Genomic DNA, 20,929 nt, shown 5'->3' with positions numbered 1-20,929 from the left:
CTTACTCCCACCACCAGATATCCTCCGGACTCAGATCTCAACCCACTGATAAATGGAATCCTCAAACAATAGAGCCCTCCATGCTGAGAGACCCAGCCTAAAACCTTTTTCACCAAGCTTAGAGGTCGAGAACCAGGCACAAGATGATCCTAAAAAGTCCTTCCTACCGTCTTCTCTCACTTAGGCCTAAAGTCCAACCACAAGAGATTTTCTGTGACAAAAGTCTTTAGAGAACAACATTGCTTTACCGCTAGACGGTTCCATGCTGGTCCTGGGTCAACGTGACCACGCTAGAAACAAACAAAATGACTCATTCTGCTGATCTAGTTGCTAGGAGGTGGTGAAAGGTTTTTGAGGACAAGGAGCTCCATTGAGATGGACCGAATGACACACTATACAGTCGGTTGCCTTGGTTTCCTGCCCTCTAGAACGCAAGATGACGGGTTCTAACAATATGGACACTGAGAGCCCACTCTAATAATGAGTGAAAAGCCATACTGCTGGAAGTGGACTAACGTTAGGGTGGAAACAATGACATTTTAGTATGGGAAACTGAGCCGGGTCAAACAGAAAGGGAGGATCTGTAAAATGCATCAGGGCACACAGGCTCATTGGCTATTTCCGGATGTGCCTGGCAAAATAAATGAGAGGTGCTGTGAACTTTACTCAGTGTAGGCCTGGTGGAAAGCACATCTCAGGAACAACTCTAACTCATTCCGTCTGACTTTAAGCTAACATTTACAAATCAATCTCCACTCACGTTGTCATGGAGCTAAAAAACCAGACTGGATCTGGTAGAGAGCAGAAATACGTATACTTCTTCGCTCCCAAGTGCCCAGGGTCGACACTGCTCCTCAAACTACTCTGATTTCAAAGCGGTAGCTGTTACTGTAAAACGAGGATCAGAAACAGGATCAGGCAGCACGCTGGAGCTGGGAGGTGAAGCGTTCTGTCGGGCTGTCACTTTTTCTGAGGTTTGCCGAGAAGAGAGGCATAGACAGGTCATCCCCACGTACCGAGATCAGATTTACACTTCAAAAAGCAAATCCCGGCAGTTTTAAGAACGGTAAGCCTTTACTAAGACAAGGGTAGAAAAGGAGGTGAAAAAGGAGAGAAGAAATTAAAGAAAAGAAACTGGATGGCAATTATCTTCTTATCTTTCAGGAGGAGTGCTTCTCCGTTGCTGTAAGTCTGGAGGTTGTGGAGAGTTTTAATCTGGCAGCTGGTGTTTGAGGCTGGTAAAGGGGGATGGAAGTCTGGGAGCTACTAAAGGCAGTGAAAAAGTGTAACAACAGCATTTTTATGCAAGCAAATAGATCTGTGTTAGTCTATTCAGCCCCCAAAATAACTTATATACCAGTTCATAAACCAAAATATCTTCGAAGAAATGTGCTTTGATCAGCTGGAGTGAGAGTTCTGTGACAGAGAGCACTGCATGCATTTTGAATGCTGAGCAATTGGGCAATGTTAGGCATTTACTTCTGCACACTTAGTAAAGCCAAAAGAGAAAAGGGGCTACTGGCTCTTTTGAACCATTATGTTTCTAAAAGTACTGCGTGAAATGTCTTAGACAGTTGCTACTTGCAAGTCGTGGCAACAAAACTGAGAACTCTTTGCCCTCCCATAGCAGCTCTTTACAAATGTTCCCATGATTCAACAGGGGTGGGAACAAGCTCTCTCAACTGGAGCTGGAACTAAATTCAAATGTATCGTTCAAGATGGTCCACAGTGTCATCAGACTATGATGATTTAATATTTTTACACTGGCCTCTGATGGTTTGGCCAGCTTATGTGGTGAACAACAGTTCAAGCAAGGTAAGTTAACTTGCATCTTGCCTTACAACAACAGGGGATTTTCATGAATAATTCTTTGTAAAAAAAATTAACAAATAAAGTAAATTACAAAAGGACTTATAAGTATGTCTTAAACACAGCATTCCATAATAAAATAATAAAAATTTTACTCAATAAAAATTGATAAACATAAACGTACTAAAAATGCTGTTCTGTTGAACTTTCTACTCATCAAAGAATTCTGAAAAACTGTCAACAGTTTCAGCAAAAATATTAAGCACAACTGTTTTTAATAATAAGAAATGTTTCTTGAGCACCAAATTAACATACTGGAATGATTTCTGAACAATCCTGTGACTGGAGTAATGATGCTGAAAATTCAGCTTCGTCATCACAAAAATAAATTACTTTTTAAAATATATTAAAACAGAAAACAGTTATTTTAAATTGTAATATATTTTATTTTTTACTGTATTTATTATCAAATAAATGTAGCCCTGGTAAGCATAAGACCCTTCTTTCAAAAATAAATCTTACCGAACCCAAACTTTTTAAAGGTAATGTAACAAAAATAATAATCATTTTTAAAAAATATATTACAGTCCCACCAGACAAAGAAAATGATAACACTAGCACAATAGCCAACTATGTTTTTATATCTTCAGGATATCCATATTATTTATATTTTAAAAATCTCAAATTTAATAAAACTAATGAGAAAGTTTATTTCAAACATGTTTGTTAATATAAGATTGAAAATAAAGGGGTCAGTAAATTGTCTTTTCCAAGCTTCAGGATATGAGATCTCCGACAGCGTTCGTATGTCTGATTCATCATCATCTCACCATTCAGTATGAAATTAGTAATTATCATTAACGAATTGGACTGGAGGAAAGACATCACACAATGAGAAATTATCTTTCAACGCCAAAGTGTAGAAGTCATGATCTTGCGCTCCGTCTGTCGTATATTCATTACTTCTCTCACAGGGATGTTTGGAGCCCTGGAGGACTATTAATTGGAGAAGGGGCAGGCTCCCAGCATGCACCACAGGGTGCCAGGTGATGGCAGACAGACAGTCCTGGCACTGAATTGATGACAAGCTTTCTCCTGGTGGAAATGACTGTGAAGGTCAGCCAAAGGAGCAAAGCAAAGACAAAATGTTGGAGGCCGACAAGAAGAAAAATGTAGTCCTCCAAGGGCAAGGGAACAGCCTTTTTGATCATGTCCTTTGTTTGAGGAACAAAAGAGGCTTTTTACCACTTGGAGTGGGTCCCCGTTACTACATAAAGACCGACTTAGTGGTTTCTGGGAGTGAAAAAGTAGAAAAAGTTGCAAAGCGCAGTGTGAGCCAACAGTAACAAAGTAAAAAAACAAACAAACAACAGATTCACTATTCATTAATTTCTCACCTCTTGCCCATGAGGCTTGCGGGTTTAGCGAGCCCGAGATTGCTCTTGTTTGGCTGCTTCTTGCGGCGGGTCAACTTCTTGCGTCCAGAGCCACCGGCGGGCACGTCTTCGGCTTGCTGGGTGGTGCTGCTCCCGCTGCCCTTGCTGTTGAGGTCCCACAAAACATCATAATTTATCTTACTGGAGATCTTTTTCTGCTCCAGCATCTTCTCTATGGCCTCTCCCGCAGTGCTGGCCAGGATTGGTTCTCGCTTCTTGGACGGCTTCTTTGGCTAGACAAATTGGGATAAAAGTTGTTTACAGTGAAAACAAACATTGGAGTCAGTGCTTAGATGGCTCTAATTCATAGTGAAGAGTCCTTTGACTTTCTAAAAACGGTTTCTGAAGGCTAAAAAGCATGCTGTTCATTTATTAAGTGAGCAGTTCTATCTTTTTGGGGCATCTGGGTATCATTTAAACAGTGCATTTTCTCCATTGGGCCTTGATATAATGATGTCAGACTAACAGCTGTCAACAAAAGGTGACAGAATCCCATAGTAGTCTGGAAAAGCAATCAAGCCTATCTGATCTGGTCACCCCTGACCATGTTCCTCTTGTACGAAAGTGTAACAAGTCTCTTCACAGTCAGCAAGTGGACTACTGTATCTGAAATTGCTATCAGACTCAAGACCTCATTAGAGCTGCAGAGCAGGGCCAGCTAATCCAACCCCAACTGGGAGTCACGGTGCAGATGTCAGAGCAGACAGGTTAAGGAGAGGCGACACTGAGAGCCTGGGGTGAAACCAGAGGAGCAATTGAAGTTAAAATGGAAAATATGTGGTCTCTTAGGATCCGTAGCTGCTGAGTGTCTGAAGACCCTGGAATGGGAGAGAAGCCCAGGTCGACAAAAGTATGAGCCAGAGACACACACTCATGACTTACTCACCTTCTCCTTATAGGTCCCCTGTTCCTTCTCTTTAGCTATTCTTTCTTCTTTTTCTGAAAAAATAAAACCAAATGGGAGCACAATGGCTTTAGCAAATTGAGTGCATTATAGTAGACCCAAAAAGCAATACAAAAATGTTGAGAAGATTAACTTCAGAAGGTCAATCTTTTAGTTGTCAGAGGTATTTTTCATTTACGTATTTTCAAAAATCAAGACTAATCTCACAAGGTTCAATCGTGGGATGAAACTGCAGGAAGTAGTTCACTGTGCTAATTGAGTATTTAAAAAAACAAAATCCTTCCTTTCACTGATTTTTTTTAGCAGTCCCTTAGTTAGACACATGCCTCTGACGTCAAATTGGGTGTATGAGTATGTATTGTCTTAATAAATGCACAGGTATTAAGCTCTTCTTTTCTTTTTTGCTTACCTTTCTGTTCCCTCAAATACTCCTCATTTTGCTTCATCCACAGCTCTGTCTTCGCCTCCACCTCTATCTCATTCAAAATGTACTGTATAGAAGATAACAGGACTATGCTGATAAGTAATGCTAAGAGGTGATAACTCTGGGATGCAGGACATTACACAGTTTTTTGAACTTCACATGACATTTAGTGAGATTTATGTCTTATTATCTTTCACAGTTTTGCTTCTCAAGTAATTTTTTCTCTTATGTTTTTAATATTTTTTTACCAGAAAACAAGACATAAATCCATAAACATATTAATTAACATACCTTTTCAATTTCATCTTCATCAATCCCATCTAGATCTAGTTCCCCATTATCTGATTTATCTTCCACTGCAGAAAGACAAAGATACATACATTAATAAAATGAGAAAAACCTGATGAAAGAGGAGTCTAATGTACATGACACAGTGATTACCACCAGACAGAATGCAAGATATTCAGATGAGTTTCTATTTCAGAATTTCAGAATGAAACTGAAGATAATCGCCCTGCTTGACTGGAATCCACAGCTGTCAGAGATGGTACACTATACAGGAAGTACTTTGGTGGCATTCTCTCAATAATGCACGCATTGCCAGCTCTTTGTTGTGTAATTGCCATTAATAGGCTTAGCAGTGATGTGAAAGGATTTTGTGTGTTCCTCAAATACTTTCCAAATTGTCTTGAAATCCACAGTGTCACATTTATTAATCCCTAAATTAAAATCTCATACTGAGGCAAATATGAACAGCAATGTTACTGTATGCTAATACAATGCATTTAGGGTCACATAAATGTGTGTTATACTGTAAATACCACCTGAATACAATTAGCATGTGTCTGTAAGAAAAATTTTAATATAAATGAGATCAGGCCAAGAAGAGGGAGCTGTAAATAGACATGACGAAAGAAAACAATCACAAAATAAAGAAGCATCTCTGCCTGTAAATGGGAATCTAATGGGTAGCAAATTAAAAACATGTGAACTTTTGGAATGCAATAATCAATAGTGTTTACTCATGATGGATCAAGTCTAAATAACATAAAAGAAACACTCTGATTCTGATTTCCATTCCAATCTTAAGCAAGAATTAAAGCAAACAGTGACACATGTAAAACTTTCTCTGTGACTTATTTTTATATGACAAAAATGCTTTTTCCAAATATGAAGCAAAAGTTGGCCTGGGAAAAGTGTGATTGGATTGGTGGAGCCTCGGTGGATCAGGACCAGATGTTCATTAAATGAACTTAAAGAGATCTGAATAGTGCACAATCTGATCTTGTCTTTACTGTGGCCATCCAACTCATATTCACACGCTCTGACGTTCTCACAGCAAGAGTGGCCAGGGAGAACAGATTTAAATATCTGAACTGAGACAAACGAAAATGGGTCACAATCTGCCCTCATCTCAGACTCTTACACTTGCATGTGTGTGGTTTAAAACACATCACACAACTTCAAAGGCTGCAGTAAAATCGATTCTAACTTTGACTCAAACAGTAGTTTTTATTTCTTATTTTTTATTTTATACATATTTATACACTCCAAAAATTGATGCACCTCTTGATGGAAATAACATCACAACATTTATTTCCATAAAGAGGTGCATCAATTTTTGGTCAAGATCTTGTAATGACAATGCAAGAGGTGAGCACTCTGTAAAGTCTCCTCCAGCAAATCCCAAAGTTTTTAAATGAAATGAAGATCAGGACTCATGTGTGATGCAAATTCATGTGTCAAAATGATCCTTCATGCTCCCTCCCAACCATTCTTTCACAATTTGAGCCTGATAAATCTTGACATTGTCATCCTGGAATATGGCTAATATACGCCTGGTTGTTTAAGAAATGAAAAGCACACTCCATCTTTTAGGGTTGAAAGAGAACATATAACATGCTAGAAACAAAATAATCACTGTAATAATGATCCATCTATAGACTCTTAAGTATTTGCCTATTAAAATAAAATAAAAATGTAATAAAATTAAAATAAATTAATTAAAAATGCCAAACAGCGACTTTTTTTTGTTTTATTTTTTGGCCGAGCAGTGTACATCTAACATTACTTTAAAAGTAAAATGTTATTAAAATAAATATTATTATAAAATGAAAACAAATACTGTACATAGAATAAATATATTATTAAAATATACAAAATTATACAGATATTTTTATAATATTCTTAAGTATAATGACAATATATATGCATGTTGTCTTTATAATATTTATAATTATATTATCAAATTGGTCTTTATACATAAAAATATGCAGCTGCCTTGATATTTTAGTTTAAAGACCCCTGGTTAAATTTAGTTAAACTGTTTACATGCTTCATGAATAACAAGACATCCAGTTTAATAGCACAGACATTTGAAGGTAAATCTATCCTCCCCTTGAACACTGAGGGTTTTTTTACCAACAGTAATGCAAAGACGAGTATGTGCAACATGGCTGGGTGCTTCAAATGTGTTCATCAAGCAATTGTGTAAGTATGTAGTTGTGTAAGGTATGTTTTTTCCTAACAATGTACATGTCACACATTTTCAGTCAAAAGCCAGTGTCTCATATGGATTCTTTGTGGTTGCTCTTACAGCCTTCTCCACACCGTCTATTACATCTTCTCCTACTGCCTGCTCCTCCAAAACCTGATTTCAAGGGGGAGGTGAAATCTAAATCTTTAGCAGGACTGTAATTGAATCCAGGTATCTTGTCCATAAGACGGAGATAGGATACTTGCTCAGGCATGGACCAACATGGGCACACTGGTCTATGAGGGAATTGGGCTTGTTTGCAGGCAGCTTGCTGGGGCTGTCACATATCAAACCCAGTGGAGCAAATCACAGCATTTCACCAGAGCAATTGCACAGCTGGCTTGGATAGAAGGGAGAAAGAAAAACAACACGGCATGATCGGGTTTCTGCTCTTTAGAAGGTTGGCGTGTGGCTGATTGGGGTTGGATAGATGATGGTAGTCTCTCGCAAAGATCTCCGGTTTCGTAGGGGGATGAAAAACGTGAAAGAAGTCACCCAAAGGTCCCAGAGGCTAAGCTATGCAACCAGCATGAAAATGGTATACAACCTCAAGTCACTAACTTTTCTAGGCTTAAGGTGCAGCCAGTCAGCCACATTAGCGAAATTTCAGTGAAAAAAGGTCCATTGTCAATAGAGTATACATGTATGAAGCTCTGTTCAGAAATAACTTTCAAGCCAAGCAGCTTTTCTGTTGGTCAGCATGGCAAATTAACATAACCAACATGGATAAAATCTGCATGGGGAACTTTTTTGCTGGAAACAAAAAAATTAAAGCTGAAAATTAAAGCTGAAGAGGGTTAAAAGAATAGATTAAATCAGCCAAAAATCTGTTATTATTTACTCACCCTTTTTTCTTTCCAAATTTGTGTTACACCAAATTTGTGTTAACTCTTAAAATAATTAATTGGTTTGCGTAGGACAAACTTAAATTAAACAAATTAGTTCAGTCAAATCAATTTATGAGTATTTAGCAATTTCTTTTTCTTTCAAGTTCTTAGAACTGATATATTATAAGTAAACTGAACTGTTTCATTGTTTTGAGTTTTATGAACTTATTTCTTTTAATTTAGCCAAACTTAAGTTTAACTGAAACTGGGCTGTGGTAAATGTGGCTTGGTTTGATGCATGTTACATGCTTTATATTGCTGCACTCATTCAGCAAGTGCTATACCATGCTATTGTTAACATGTTAGCAAATTAGCAAGTTAACATTTTCTGAATTAGCTTGTTATAGCTAGCTAAGTTTACAATAATAAAAATGTTCACACTGAGTTTACATGAAAATTTTAAGTTAAATGTATGAATTAGAGTACTCAAACATTTCAAGTTAAGAACAATTAAAATATATGAGTACAAAATAAAAATCTGCCAGTTCTACTTTGAATTAACTTAACTTAAAAATTGAGGCAACTGATCAAATTTTTTTGAGCTTTGCCAACTTATTCGGGTTTACATTGTATCTTTTCTGATTAACACAAAATATAAACTCCTCGAACTTGTGGACTAAATTTAGAAAAAGTCATTATTCAATCATAAAACAAATATGACACAATGGTGTTTGATCATGAGATACACAAGATACAATGCTTTTATATTATTGATATCCAACCAGTGGCACCATATTTGATTTGAAAGCTTCAGAAGACTTGGATTTTCTCTATTTTTGAGATTTGTCATTTTGGAATTCGCTCACAAAAAAGATCTGTAGAGTTTCTTCAAAATTCAGAATAATTGGCAAACTGTCTCTTTCTACTGGCTTCGTCAAAATCTTGGCATGTTGGTTGTATGATGATATGAAGAATGCAAAACAAGATTAAATGCTCATAATGCAGTATTCTCCAACATATTTCAATGAGAAATGAGCCTCTAATCCGAGCATGCACTTGACTGAACCTAATCCAGATTACATAATGAATCGTGAATCATTATGCAAATAAACAGATCAGCTTGATGCTCCACTATGAAATGCCACAGAGATGAATGAATATTGAGAGCAACATTTGCATTTTGAGACTGAGAGAACGAATGTTTGTAGATATTTATTTTACAAGCCATTCTATTTTAAACTACATTTAATCAATTTCTAGATCAACTGGTGTTATACTTTGAAAATTAATTATTAGATTTCTTATAATGTCAACAAGACAAGTCCCTGTTCTGAAGACTCTGTTCAGTGAGATTATATAAACTTTCTTCTTTTGCTGAATGCTTGAAAAAGAATCTGAAGAGCTTGTGGATTGAGAGTGTTTCATGCTCATACAAACAAAAAGGAGGACAAGGTGGAAAAAAAAAACCTCTTGCAATATGGCACGATAACCTCTAAGGGCCTTTTCCAACCTCACCACCACCTGCTCTCACTGTCTGTGCTATGGGCAAGCAGGCCAAGGAGTGAAGAGTATATGTGTGTGTGTATTCTTGTCTTCAGGTCAGCTACAGTAGGCAGCTACAGTATCTTTCAGATCAAACTAGCTATCTGCCCTAACACATTGACATTCTACACATGCAGTTAACTCTAAATGTGTATAGACTGCAAAAGAGCCTTTTGCTCTCCGCTATCCCTCAACATGTTTTGATCACGTCAAACACAACTGCTTGAAAGGTTAAATGCTGTATTTGCCTGCAGAAGCTGTGCTTTCCCATGCGTCATTCAGTGAATGTCCTCTTAGACTAACTGTCATCTCCATCTACACGCAGTCTCCCATTTCTCTCCCTCGTTCCCAGAGCCACTGGCCAATCACTCAGAATCAAGCACAACTGTCTGACTGCATGCACACCATTGGATCAATATTTTACACATGCGAGTAGCAATGGCATTAACAACTGAGAGATGGGAAGGGACAACACTCAGAGCGCACTGGACCATGAGGCAGCATAACCATAGCCGAGGTTCAGTGCATAACAGTAAATGCAATGCAGCAATGCAGTATGGGAGGAGTTGCAAGCAGGTGTAATCAATCAGTGTCCCAGCTGCAGGAAACTCATGACATGCCCCCCTCAATACATACAGGAGGAGAATTTCACTTTTTTTTTTATAACTGGAATAGGAGCTTGAACACTTTAGGATGTGTTCTTGCATCCGTCTGTGCCATTTTTAATTGTTTTCTGTTTAAAGATACACAAACCCCCAGTTTCACAGACAAGGTTGAAGCTAACCCTTTAGTTACTGTTGCTATGTCCGACAAGCCATGCCCCTCTCATGCCACACATCATGTTTTCACGCAGTGAAAAATACATTGCGGAGCAAAGGGGACACTAGCAATGTGTCGACAGACAAGACATTGCAGGTTACTTTTGATATAAACAAAGTCTCAAATTTTTTAATTTTTAAAGAAATTTAAACAATAAATACCATTTTGTGGCTCTTTGATGTGTTGTGACAGATCATCTCAGTAGCACCTCAGTTAAAGCAGTTACTGAACCGATCATTTCTTCCTACTAGTTAATTTATAGCATCAAATAAACATGAATGAACATCAGAAAGAATGTTGTTTCAACCACCTAGACGGCGCTTCATAGAAAGACGTCAGTAAACGTCAGTAAAAGTTCAAGTCCACCGACGTTAATCTACTAACTCCCCGACTGCTTTGTCGGACATAACGGCGGATTCGGCTTTATGATTGGTTAGATTGCCTGTCAATCAAACTCCTGTTGAAGGGTCAATTGAACTAAGGCCTAATCCTAGCTTATAAGCCTTGTCTGTGAAATGAAGCCCATATGGACATTCTTAAGTGTTACAATGCATGTCACAGTTTTTTCAGGGACTCGCAGCATGTCAGGTTTGTTGTTGGTTTGGTTCATGCTTCCATGTCTTTTATTTTGAAATTTGCCATTCATGTGTTCATGGTCTTTGTAGTTCTTTTGCTCTTTGTAATTAGTTCCAGGTGTTCCTTGTTATCATTAGGTGCGTCTCTATTTGCGTACTTGTGCACTATTCTCCTTGTTATCATTAGGTGCGTCTCTATTTGCGTACTTGTGCACTATTCTATGACGTTTTTAAGTACAAATAGTGCGAGTAGTGCATTCACACAGAAAATTCCAAAAAGAAAAAGGGCAATTTAAATACCCGGATGGTGCACTAAAGTAACGGAAAAAACAAAGTGTGGAATGTTGGACATTTCATGCACTCAACTGTAACGACTGAGACAAATCAAACACAATTATTTGTTATATTAAACAAGTAATTGTTTAAAACTTACTCAGGGGTCTGTCCCCATACCCCGAGAAGACCAGCCTGAGATTTATTGCCCTGAAGTATGTGTGCGTTGCCATGTGGAAAAGCAGAGACAAAGAGACACAGAAAACCTGCATCTTTCCTTTTTTTTCCACAGAACACAGACTTTCCTGCATTAATTTATAGACAGACTGTTCTATAAATGAACATGCACATCCCCAGGAAATGGTATCCATTATTACTGTTGTTGTACTGTACTCAGTATTGTATTCACATGTTTTATGATACATTTAAGGTAACTTCAATTATACCATGATCAGGGTCTATGGGTTCGTATCAAGAAGATTGAAATGCTTGTGTATACTATATGTTGATACCTGTGTAACACATCAGTATTACAAGAATCTTTAATAGTTCCTCTTCAACAACTCATTTTAATCATGCTCTGTTATAAAAAGCCCCCATAGAAGAATTTTGCCGCTCCGAGATCTTACCCATTTCATTGGTCAGGTCAACCCTTAGGGGTGTGACTTCTCCCAGAGCTTAAAGCCAGCACGCAATGCTCCTCCCTCTCTCTCTTACATCTCAGATAACACAGAGACTGCAGGGGCTGCCTGTGGGCCTTTGGGCCTGGGCCTGCCCTGCCCCCAACCATGTGCTTGACTAGGAGACGGAGAACTCTATCCAAATTAACAGCTCAAGTTGTTTCATATGTCTTTGACTAGGGGTGTGACGAGATCTCGTGTCACGAGATCTCGCAAGACTAAATTGTGACGAGATTTCTCGTTGAGACGAAAAGCAGTCTTGTGATAGTGTGAGGGTGAAATTAGGAAAGAATATGCCACCGCTACATTTACATTATGCCTCCACTGTCGTTTTGCTTTTTATAGAAATAAAAAAACCATTTAATTCAGTTGAATAACCGTCGCTGCCGCTCCCTACTCACAGAGTACACGCGATCGCGAAAGTGAAAGTAAATGCGAGCGCATATTCAAACACGATGAAAGTTATGTTAGGCTGGGCTGTGTAGTTGTAAGCATCTCTCAGCTCTGTATCATGCTTAAAGAAAAATTTGGTCTCTATTTGCACTTTGAATATTGAGAGTGCTTTGATTAAGGTTGCACTTATTGATTGCACTTAAGACTAAAAGAAAACTGTTATTTATTTTTATGGTAACACCTTACAATAAGGTTTCATTAGTTAATGTTAGTTAACTTTACATGAACTAAGGAAGAACAATACTTCTACACTATTTTAGTTAATGTTAATTTCAACATTTACTAATACATTGTTAAAATCAAAAGTTGTATTTGTTATTACTTAATGCACTATCATGAACTAACCATGAATGACTATTTTTATGTTTAACTAACATTAACAAAGATTAATACAGTACTGTACAGTGCTTGAATATTGCTTGAATATTGTTGTCTTTTACCACATATGATAATTCACATTAAGAAAGTAGAACTGAAATGACATTAATTAGGATTTCTTTAAAATAGTGTGTAAAAATCTTGTCTCGTTCTTGTGAACTCAATCTTGTGTCTCGTCTCGTGAGCTACCTGTCTTGTCACACCCCTATCTTTGACCAATGCAGAAGATATTGGTTACAACTCCGGACTGAATCATCAAGAATTTCTCCACAGCCGGCAGATTAGATGCTCCTCAGCCTAAAGGCATTTTGCAAATATCATACATTTGAACACTAAACAGCGATTTAGCATTAATTTGTAAACCACCTGTGTCAGCTAAGGTGCTGTATTACTGAGTAAACTGATGATTCTTTTCCAGATTGTCATTGACTTTTTCCCATAGCTCCATTTCTGGGCCCACTTCCAGTTCAACTCTATCATTGTTCATTTTTACCTACGTATGTGTGTGACCTGCGTGTATGTTATGTGTTTGTTAGTTTAGTTATGTGTTTGTGAGTTATTTAATAAAGCTTGTGCACAATACATGTTTGGTTCTGACTCCGTCAGCTAATAAATTGCCTCTTAAATGATTTAGATCTTGATTACATGCTCTGGGTAGTACTGTACAATAAGAATGTTGTTTTCCATAACCTGGAAATTAACATTTCTTAGAATTACTGTTCACTGGACGAACAGGTTAATTGATTGTAATATTAATTTTAATGTAGCTACATCAAGTTAATCCAATTAACTGATTCACATATCCAAAATTAATCATAATTAATAATCATAATGAGTTATGAATAATTAATAATATTCCCCTTTGTTTCACTACACAACTGTCAAAGCTTTAATTACATTGCGGAGGAGGAGGGGGGATTAGACTCCGATATTTAATGACAAAATAAACGTATATATTTCATACACTACATGGATGGAGTACATAGTGCATAAGTACATAGTGTATAAATGCATAGTGTATAGTGCGGCATTTGGGACGCAGCTATTGTTTCAGTTAGCTATTTAACCCTGTATCTAGCCTCAGTCTGTGTGGATTATTAAATGTATGTTTACTTGCCCCGTTCTTTGGAGGTTTATGGTTTATGTAGCTATTTCCACAAGGACCATGTTTCATGTGATGATGACAATTGTCAAGTCATGGATTGTTTCATGTTAGAGCCATTAAACATCTTTTATTTGCAATTAGTTCCAGTATTCTTTTCTTGACTTCAGAAGCTACGTTACACAGCATGAGCACTGCATTTTTAAGATGTTGTGTTAAGATCATTGAAGTTCAAATGTATTCAATTATTAGTGTTTCTGAAGATTTACTTTTAGTGAGTGTTAGAATAGATGATGGCAAAGCAGTGTTAGTATTATTTATCTATATTAATATTTTGAATTAGCTTTTATTTTAGTGTAAGTTTTAGTAATTTTGTTATATTCTTGGGATATTTTTATTATTCTGTTATCCATTTTTTAATTCACTTACAGTCATTTTGGCACTTCATAAACTTATTTCAGTTAGCTGACAGGCAACATTTCTATTTTCATCTAATTTCTACATTTAGCTAAGTTCTTTTTAAGTTTTATTTAATATGTATATTTTATTTTAGCTTTATTTAAATTAATGCAATTTAAATAATTTTTAATAGATTTAGTTGAAGGTTTGTTTGTTTGTTTGATTAAGTTTTTTAATGCCACGTTAGCATCATGGCTATTTACATGGCAAACACAAAGGTCAATATCATAATCCATAAAATTTACATTATTATATAAATATTTCAATTTAACATAAGATAGAAAATCTAAAATACATTCGGGTGATACATTTCGAAATATTCCATGCAAATATGTTTCTGAATAAAAGCATTTTCTAGCAGCATCATAAACATTACAATTCAACAGAATATGTTTAACAGTCAAGGGAACTTGACACGAAGGAGGAACTTCGCCTATTAATAAAAACCCATGGGTAAGTCTTGAGTGACCCAGTCTGCACCTTGTGAAGACAACTTGTTCAAGTCTTGATTTGAAGTTATGGAAGATACTTCTTTTTATACTAGGATTTACTTCATACAGTTTATTATTTTCATTTTATTTAGTTAAAGGTAAGCTAAATATAAAATGGTGGAAATGTGCACGAGAAAATATATAAATCTCGACAGGACGGAAAAAATATAAAATATACTGGCTGATAACCACTATGTTACCGATATATTGTGTATTACAAGAGGCTAAGGAAACTTTTTTCACTTACATAGAGAAGAAAAGAAATGGGGGACGGGATTAGAAAATGTCAAAAACTGGATACACACATGAGCAACATAGGTCAATGTATCCGAGCATATGTGCTACTGTAACTGCCCAGCTCCATGGCTCCAAAACAGTAACAGTACTCATGAATGATTCAGAGTCATTTGGAAAAATTTATGAAAAACACATGCTGTCCATGCAGAGGAAATTGAGATTCTTTTGAAGCCTGAGCGTTCAACTTTCTCAGTAAAGCTGTGACTCCGGTACTGAGATTCTCAACGCTGTAAGCTGCTCATCACACTAGAGCATCAAAATATCCTGGGTTCAAAGAGATCCAAGAAAGCGAGGGTCCCAGGAAGCTTTGTTAGAACAGGCAGGTCTCTCCTTTGAGGAAAGTTCCTCTATCCTCTCAGTCGTGGACATGTTGGCTAATGCCTGGCATTTAAAATGGCAAAGTTCAAACAAGGTTCATAAAAACCACAGCAAGCCCAAGGGAAAATCCTTTCCATATTTTCATGTTTTCATTCTCTCTCCCTCTCTAACACAAACACAGACAATCTGAAATGCATTAACCAAGATCTGGTGGCCAGCTCTGGAATATATTGAATAGTAAAAAACAAGAATTGATAATGGACTTCCAAACCCCTTTATCATCATCAGATAAAATTCATATTCCACTGCACTCACTGCTCTGGAAAATATATACTGATTAAATAAGCAGGACGATTTCTGGGTTAAAACTGGTGAGCCGGTGGGAAGTGAACCTGAGTGAAACAGATGCTTTTGATGAAAAGGAGGCTGTGGAATGGCCAGTCACTTTCCTCACTGCAGTGAAAATGAGAGAGTGAAAGAGAGAGAGAGAGTGAATCTCATGTGTCCCTAGAGAACTGAAGAGACAGACAGTCTGAAAGAGTGAGACACTCCAGTACCGACAGCCTGTCAGGGTGAGAGAGGCATCTGCCAAACCTCACACATACACAGACACACACACACACACACACACACACACACACACACACACACACACACACACACACACACACACACACACACACACACACACACACACACACACACACACACACACACACACACACATTCTTGGTCACTTGCTTTCAACCTCTCACTCACTTCGTCTCTGTCTGTCTCATGCGTCCCCTATTTAAAGAACACAGAATTTATGCAGATCTGCACACTGCAGCAGTTTAAAAATGCACTTCCAATGCCTGCATTTTAGTCACTGCTACACTGGAATATGTAAAATAACATAAAATAACATTTATTTTTAGTTATTTATTTACTGTGCTATGTTAAAGCCTGGTTTTTCATTCCCATTTATTGGAAAAACCCAAATATATACAATGCTTAAAAAAATAAATAAATAACGCTCTCAATTTCTTGCTCTTTGTACTGTTTTCCTCATCTTTCACCACACACACAAACACAAAAGTCAACATTCAGATTGACAAACATAGTCTGCTGTGTGTATTGTTGTGAGCAGCGATTCAACCATGCTGAGTGGAACCCTATTAAGCCGTCTTTATGAGTAACTTTAAGAGGCTTTCACTCCAGCAGAATCATCACCTTCTCCTGCAAAAGGACAATAACGACGAGGGAAATGTATCAGCAAACTGCCATAGCAGAAATAGTCAACGGAAAGTCGCCCAGACAGCAGATCGCAGTCTGGACTGCTTTAAAATAAAGCAGCACGGCTCCAATCTCCTACACTGGCCTGAGGAGACATATGCTGCGTTCAGATAAACCACTGCTGCTAGTCACTTAAAGCTGCAGGGAACACCTAGGTCGAGGAGTCGTCAGGGGTCAGGGTCAAAGGTTAAAAGGGAATGGCCTGAGTTCAGCTAGCGAGCAGGTGCTGAGGTCAGAGATGTGTTGCTGGAACTCGTGATATTCTGTTGAATCCTGTGACATTTTATTTTCAGCATGAATTTCAGTAATCTAAAGCTCTTGGTAAATAAAGTAATCTGTTGCAGAAATACACATCAATCAATGCGTCTTTACAAGATGATTTAACAAAGGGTCTAACCCAATGTTATCAGTGCTTTGTGGATCAATAATGCTTAACCACATATGTGCTGGTTATGAGTAATATGATAATAACTATGCTGTTCTTTTATATATTTATCAAAGAATCCTGAAAATATGTATCAGGATTTAAGCACAACAGTTTCAACATTATTAATAATATATGTTTCTTGAGCAGCAAATCAGCATATTAGAATGATTTCTGAAGGATCATGTGACACTGAAGACTGGAGTAATGATGCTGAAAATTCAATTGAAAATTGTTTATGTTTAACTGGATGCTCTCGTGTTTATACCGCTGAACGGCAACTGAAAAACAAATACAGTCATCTGTGTAAGTAAAACAAGACAGCATCTAATAACCTCGGAGTAAAGCCCCATACGTTTCCCATCTCTAAAATCATATGCTCTCTATTAACGGAAATAAGATCAACATAAAAACACTATAATGAGAAAGTACATCTGTGGTTTTTCCTCTGCAGTACAGCATGAAGCAGACAGATTGGAGCAGCTCTTATTAAATGTCTTAAAAGGATTTCAAAAAGCTCAAAGTGATTATGTCTGGCAGACCCTCCATCAGAGAGCTGACTTTCACAATAGCAAAGGGTTAAAGCTTTCCTAAAGATTAAACCTTCACCACACTTCTTACGGTCGTCCATCTTATAACAAAGAAAATAATTCTGCTTGATATACTCAGGAAATATTTAGTTTTAACAGATAAATGGACCATGAAAGTTTGGACTATTTAAAAAAATATTTTTAATAATATAATATTATTATAAAATTGTATCTCAAGCAATTCAAATTATTTATATGAAACAATGGAACACTAGACTCTTGCTTTTTTTTGTGACCATTTTTTCCTTCCCTTTTGTGACGTATATACGATTGATACAGCTTCTCATGAATGAGAAAACAAGTAGGACAGGACTTGATTTTTTCCTGGGTATTGAATAGATGGATTAAATGTTATCATTTACTAATTGCTGCAATAGTTTTATGTCAGTGATAGGTTGCTGGAAGGGAGGAATTGAAACTCATCTGGCTATTGGAACACCTTATTGCCCAGCCCTCATGCCGGTGCACGTCATCAGAGAAATGATGTTCTTGCGACGGGGATGATTAACACTGCAAACTTTTTTTTTTCTTATTCCGCTTTCATGGTGAACTTAAAAATAGAACTATAATAACTTTTTTTAAGGTTTGATTGTAGTACAAGGCCACATTTTATCATATAAAACAGCAAGGATAAATACAGTATGCAGTAATGGCCAAATATCCTGTGCTGAGGAAGTGGGACACTCACTGTTTGTAGTCCCCTCTGTGATGCATTCCCGAATGGAGTCTGTTAGACCAAGGCTGGCTGCACTGGGAAGAGGGCCAAGGAGGGCTGTCAGGGGCACATGTGTGGACTGACTAGAGAGAGGTACCGTATCCTTACTCCCCTCCTGATCCTCCATCCCTCCCTGGTCTCCCTGCTCTAGCACCTGACTGAAGAACTCCTGGTTGAGATGTTGGGCTGCTGCCTCCATTTCCTCATCCTCTGGATCTTCGTCCCCAGTCACCCCAGAGGCCAAGGACACACAGTCATCATCTGAAAGGGTGTTAGAGAATAATCTAAAACCAACAGTGGTGTATCTGCACGTGCATCAGCATAAAACCACACAATAATCTCTATTAAGAACAAATCATCAGCGAACTGTACTCAGGTGAGCCTATTTGTTCTAAATAAACATGCAGAGCACTTGATTTGATCTACCTTCTCTTGCGTAGGAGGAATAAATCCCTCTCAGTTTGGTTCTGCTGCTCCCTGCCAGCTGTGTCTCAATCTCATCGCGGTATGAGTTGATCTCACCTGCAGACAACGTACACACATGTACACATGAGCCTGACGTCTCTGACTGACAGTTCAATCTATCTCACAGATATTAAGAATGCAACATAGATTCCTTGGTAGAGTGTGTTCAGTGTTCAGATTACATATGCTAATGGAACATATGACATATAGTCCAAATATATTTAGACCAATCATTAAAACAGCTGCTGTTGGTGAGGTGGGCGCTCCAAACCACAGGGGCATTTGTTATTCATAATCGTTGAAAAAATCTTGAAATGATTATAGTGTAGCCGAGATAACGCACCACAGAGAGCATTCAGATGCCTTGTTGAGTCAACAGAGAGAATCAATATCTTATTCCAGGAGGACAGACTAACCTTGATATTCCTCAAGTTTCTTGGCCAACTCCTGCTCCAGCTAAAACAAAGACATTTCAATTAAGAGAACCATTTATCCAGAGTCTCATATGGCTGAATCTTATATTCATAGCTTCATATCTGGTCAAACACACATATAAAAACACTATTGTTCAAAAGTTTGAGGTTGGTAAGAATTTTGAAAAATATGTTTTTAAAAGATTAAAAAAAAAAAAAAAAAAAAAATTGCTCACCAAGGCTGCATTCATTTAGTCAAAAATACAGTAAAACAGTAATATTATTAAACATTATTATGATTTAAAATGGCTGTTTTCTATTTGAAAATATTTAAAATGTCATTTATTCCTATGTTGGCAAAGCTGATTTTTTTTCAGAAATCATAGAAATCATTGTTACATAGTAAAAGCCTTTACTGAAACATTAATTTTTATGTGTCCTTGCTGAATAAAAAAGTCTATCCTCTATCCTCCGTGCTTCCATGTTCGTCATTACGTCATGTGTCCGGTCAAGGGTCTCCCGGAAGCTAGTTATTAATGTTAATAATCTCGCGCTTATACTTCAATGAGTGCTAGGTATTACTTCCATTGTCAGAGCGCGATCAGACCTCGCTAAGCGAGTGCTGAACGCATTTGGACATAGTGGTGTATTAGAGATAAAAAATAATATAAATACTGTTCGGTTTCTCACACAAACCGAACGTTTCGTGTCTTAGGACATCAATGTGTCGTCACAAGCCGCAGGGTTTAATTTGGATTTGTATGTGCATGTTTTTTTGACTCTTATAGATTGTGTTCCCATTCACTCCCATTATTTGACTGACAGACTGCAACGGTTGGAGTTAAAAATCATCATTTGTGTTCTACTGAAGAAACAAAGTCACCTACATCGTGGATGCGCTGGGGATAAGCAGATAAACATCACATTTTCATTTTTGGGTGAACTATCCCTTTAATGCATTTGTTGCTGAATAAAAGTATTAATTTCTTAAAAAAAAAAATCTTACTCCTGACTCCAACCCTTTCAACATTAGAGTATGTCCCATATGAGTACCTGCTGCATCTTGAGTTTTTTCTTTCCAGCAACAAAAGATGGAGGATCACATTCTTGCTCAAGGTCCACTCGCATGAACTCATCAATGGTCAGGGAACTGGTGGGGGTCTCCTCAAACTCTGTCAGTCTGGGCATCAGTGCAGAAGAAACATTTGGCAAAATGTCATAGTACAGGTATCAGGGGTACATAATCTATCAAATGAGTTTTAACTAGGGATGCAACGGTATTATAATTCTAGGCGATACCAATAAGTCGATAACTACATTTTATTATTATTTTCTGATTACTTTTCTTGTGACAAGTGGGTAATAAATATATATGGGTAGTAAAACATTATGCATCAAACAGTCTGGTCACTACTTGTTTTTGTGTGACAACAACAGACAATTTCCCTAAAAATCTGCTCAGATCAGCCATGACATTCACCTTTTCCTCAGCGTGGCCTCGCACACCTTGACGACAGATATCACCTCCTTCACAGTACGACGGAATTCATGCATACGAGCTGCCACGAGCAGAGCTGGGGGAACAAGGGAGAGAAAATGAGAATAAATGTTTTGTCCCCAAACAGTATTGTTCTCAATTTGTATGACATTTCACCACCATGCAAATAGACAATGTATGTGCCATACAAAAGTGTTGAGTTGTGCATTTCCTATAGTAAAGGAGC

General features: G+C 37.5%; 1 protein-coding gene across 4 annotated transcripts in view; it reads right to left on the bottom strand.

The window, feature by feature from the left end:
* Positions 1 to 20,929, bottom strand: part of brf1b (BRF1 RNA polymerase III transcription initiation factor subunit b) — an 86,353-nt gene that overhangs the window by 25,398 nt on the left and 40,026 nt on the right. For 3 of the 4 annotated variants that reach the window (XM_067383612.1, XM_067383613.1, XM_067383610.1), the window contains 9 exons: positions 20,686 to 20,779; positions 20,259 to 20,385; positions 19,209 to 19,248; positions 18,754 to 18,849; positions 18,301 to 18,588; positions 4,865 to 4,929; positions 4,559 to 4,640; positions 4,132 to 4,184; positions 3,207 to 3,478 (listed from right to left, as the gene is read on the bottom strand). In XM_067383612.1, the coding sequence (XP_067239713.1) occupies positions 3,207 to 3,478; positions 4,132 to 4,184; positions 4,559 to 4,640; positions 4,865 to 4,929; positions 18,301 to 18,588; positions 18,754 to 18,849; positions 19,209 to 19,248; positions 20,259 to 20,385; positions 20,686 to 20,779 (1,117 nt within the window). Of the gene's footprint in view, positions 1 to 2,570; positions 3,103 to 3,206; positions 3,479 to 4,131; positions 4,185 to 4,558; positions 4,641 to 4,864; positions 4,930 to 18,300; positions 18,589 to 18,753; positions 18,850 to 19,208; positions 19,249 to 20,258; positions 20,386 to 20,685; positions 20,780 to 20,929 lie in introns of those variants that run through there. The other variant, XM_067383614.1, reaches the window with a different exon arrangement.

This window comes from Chanodichthys erythropterus, chromosome 4 (genome assembly GCF_024489055.1).
Source record: "Chanodichthys erythropterus isolate Z2021 chromosome 4, ASM2448905v1, whole genome shotgun sequence".
NCBI classification, from domain to species: Eukaryota; Metazoa; Chordata; class Actinopteri; order Cypriniformes; family Xenocyprididae; genus Chanodichthys; species Chanodichthys erythropterus.
The sequence above is the reverse complement of the archived record's forward strand: the minus strand, read 5'-3'. Positions and strand labels throughout refer to the sequence as shown.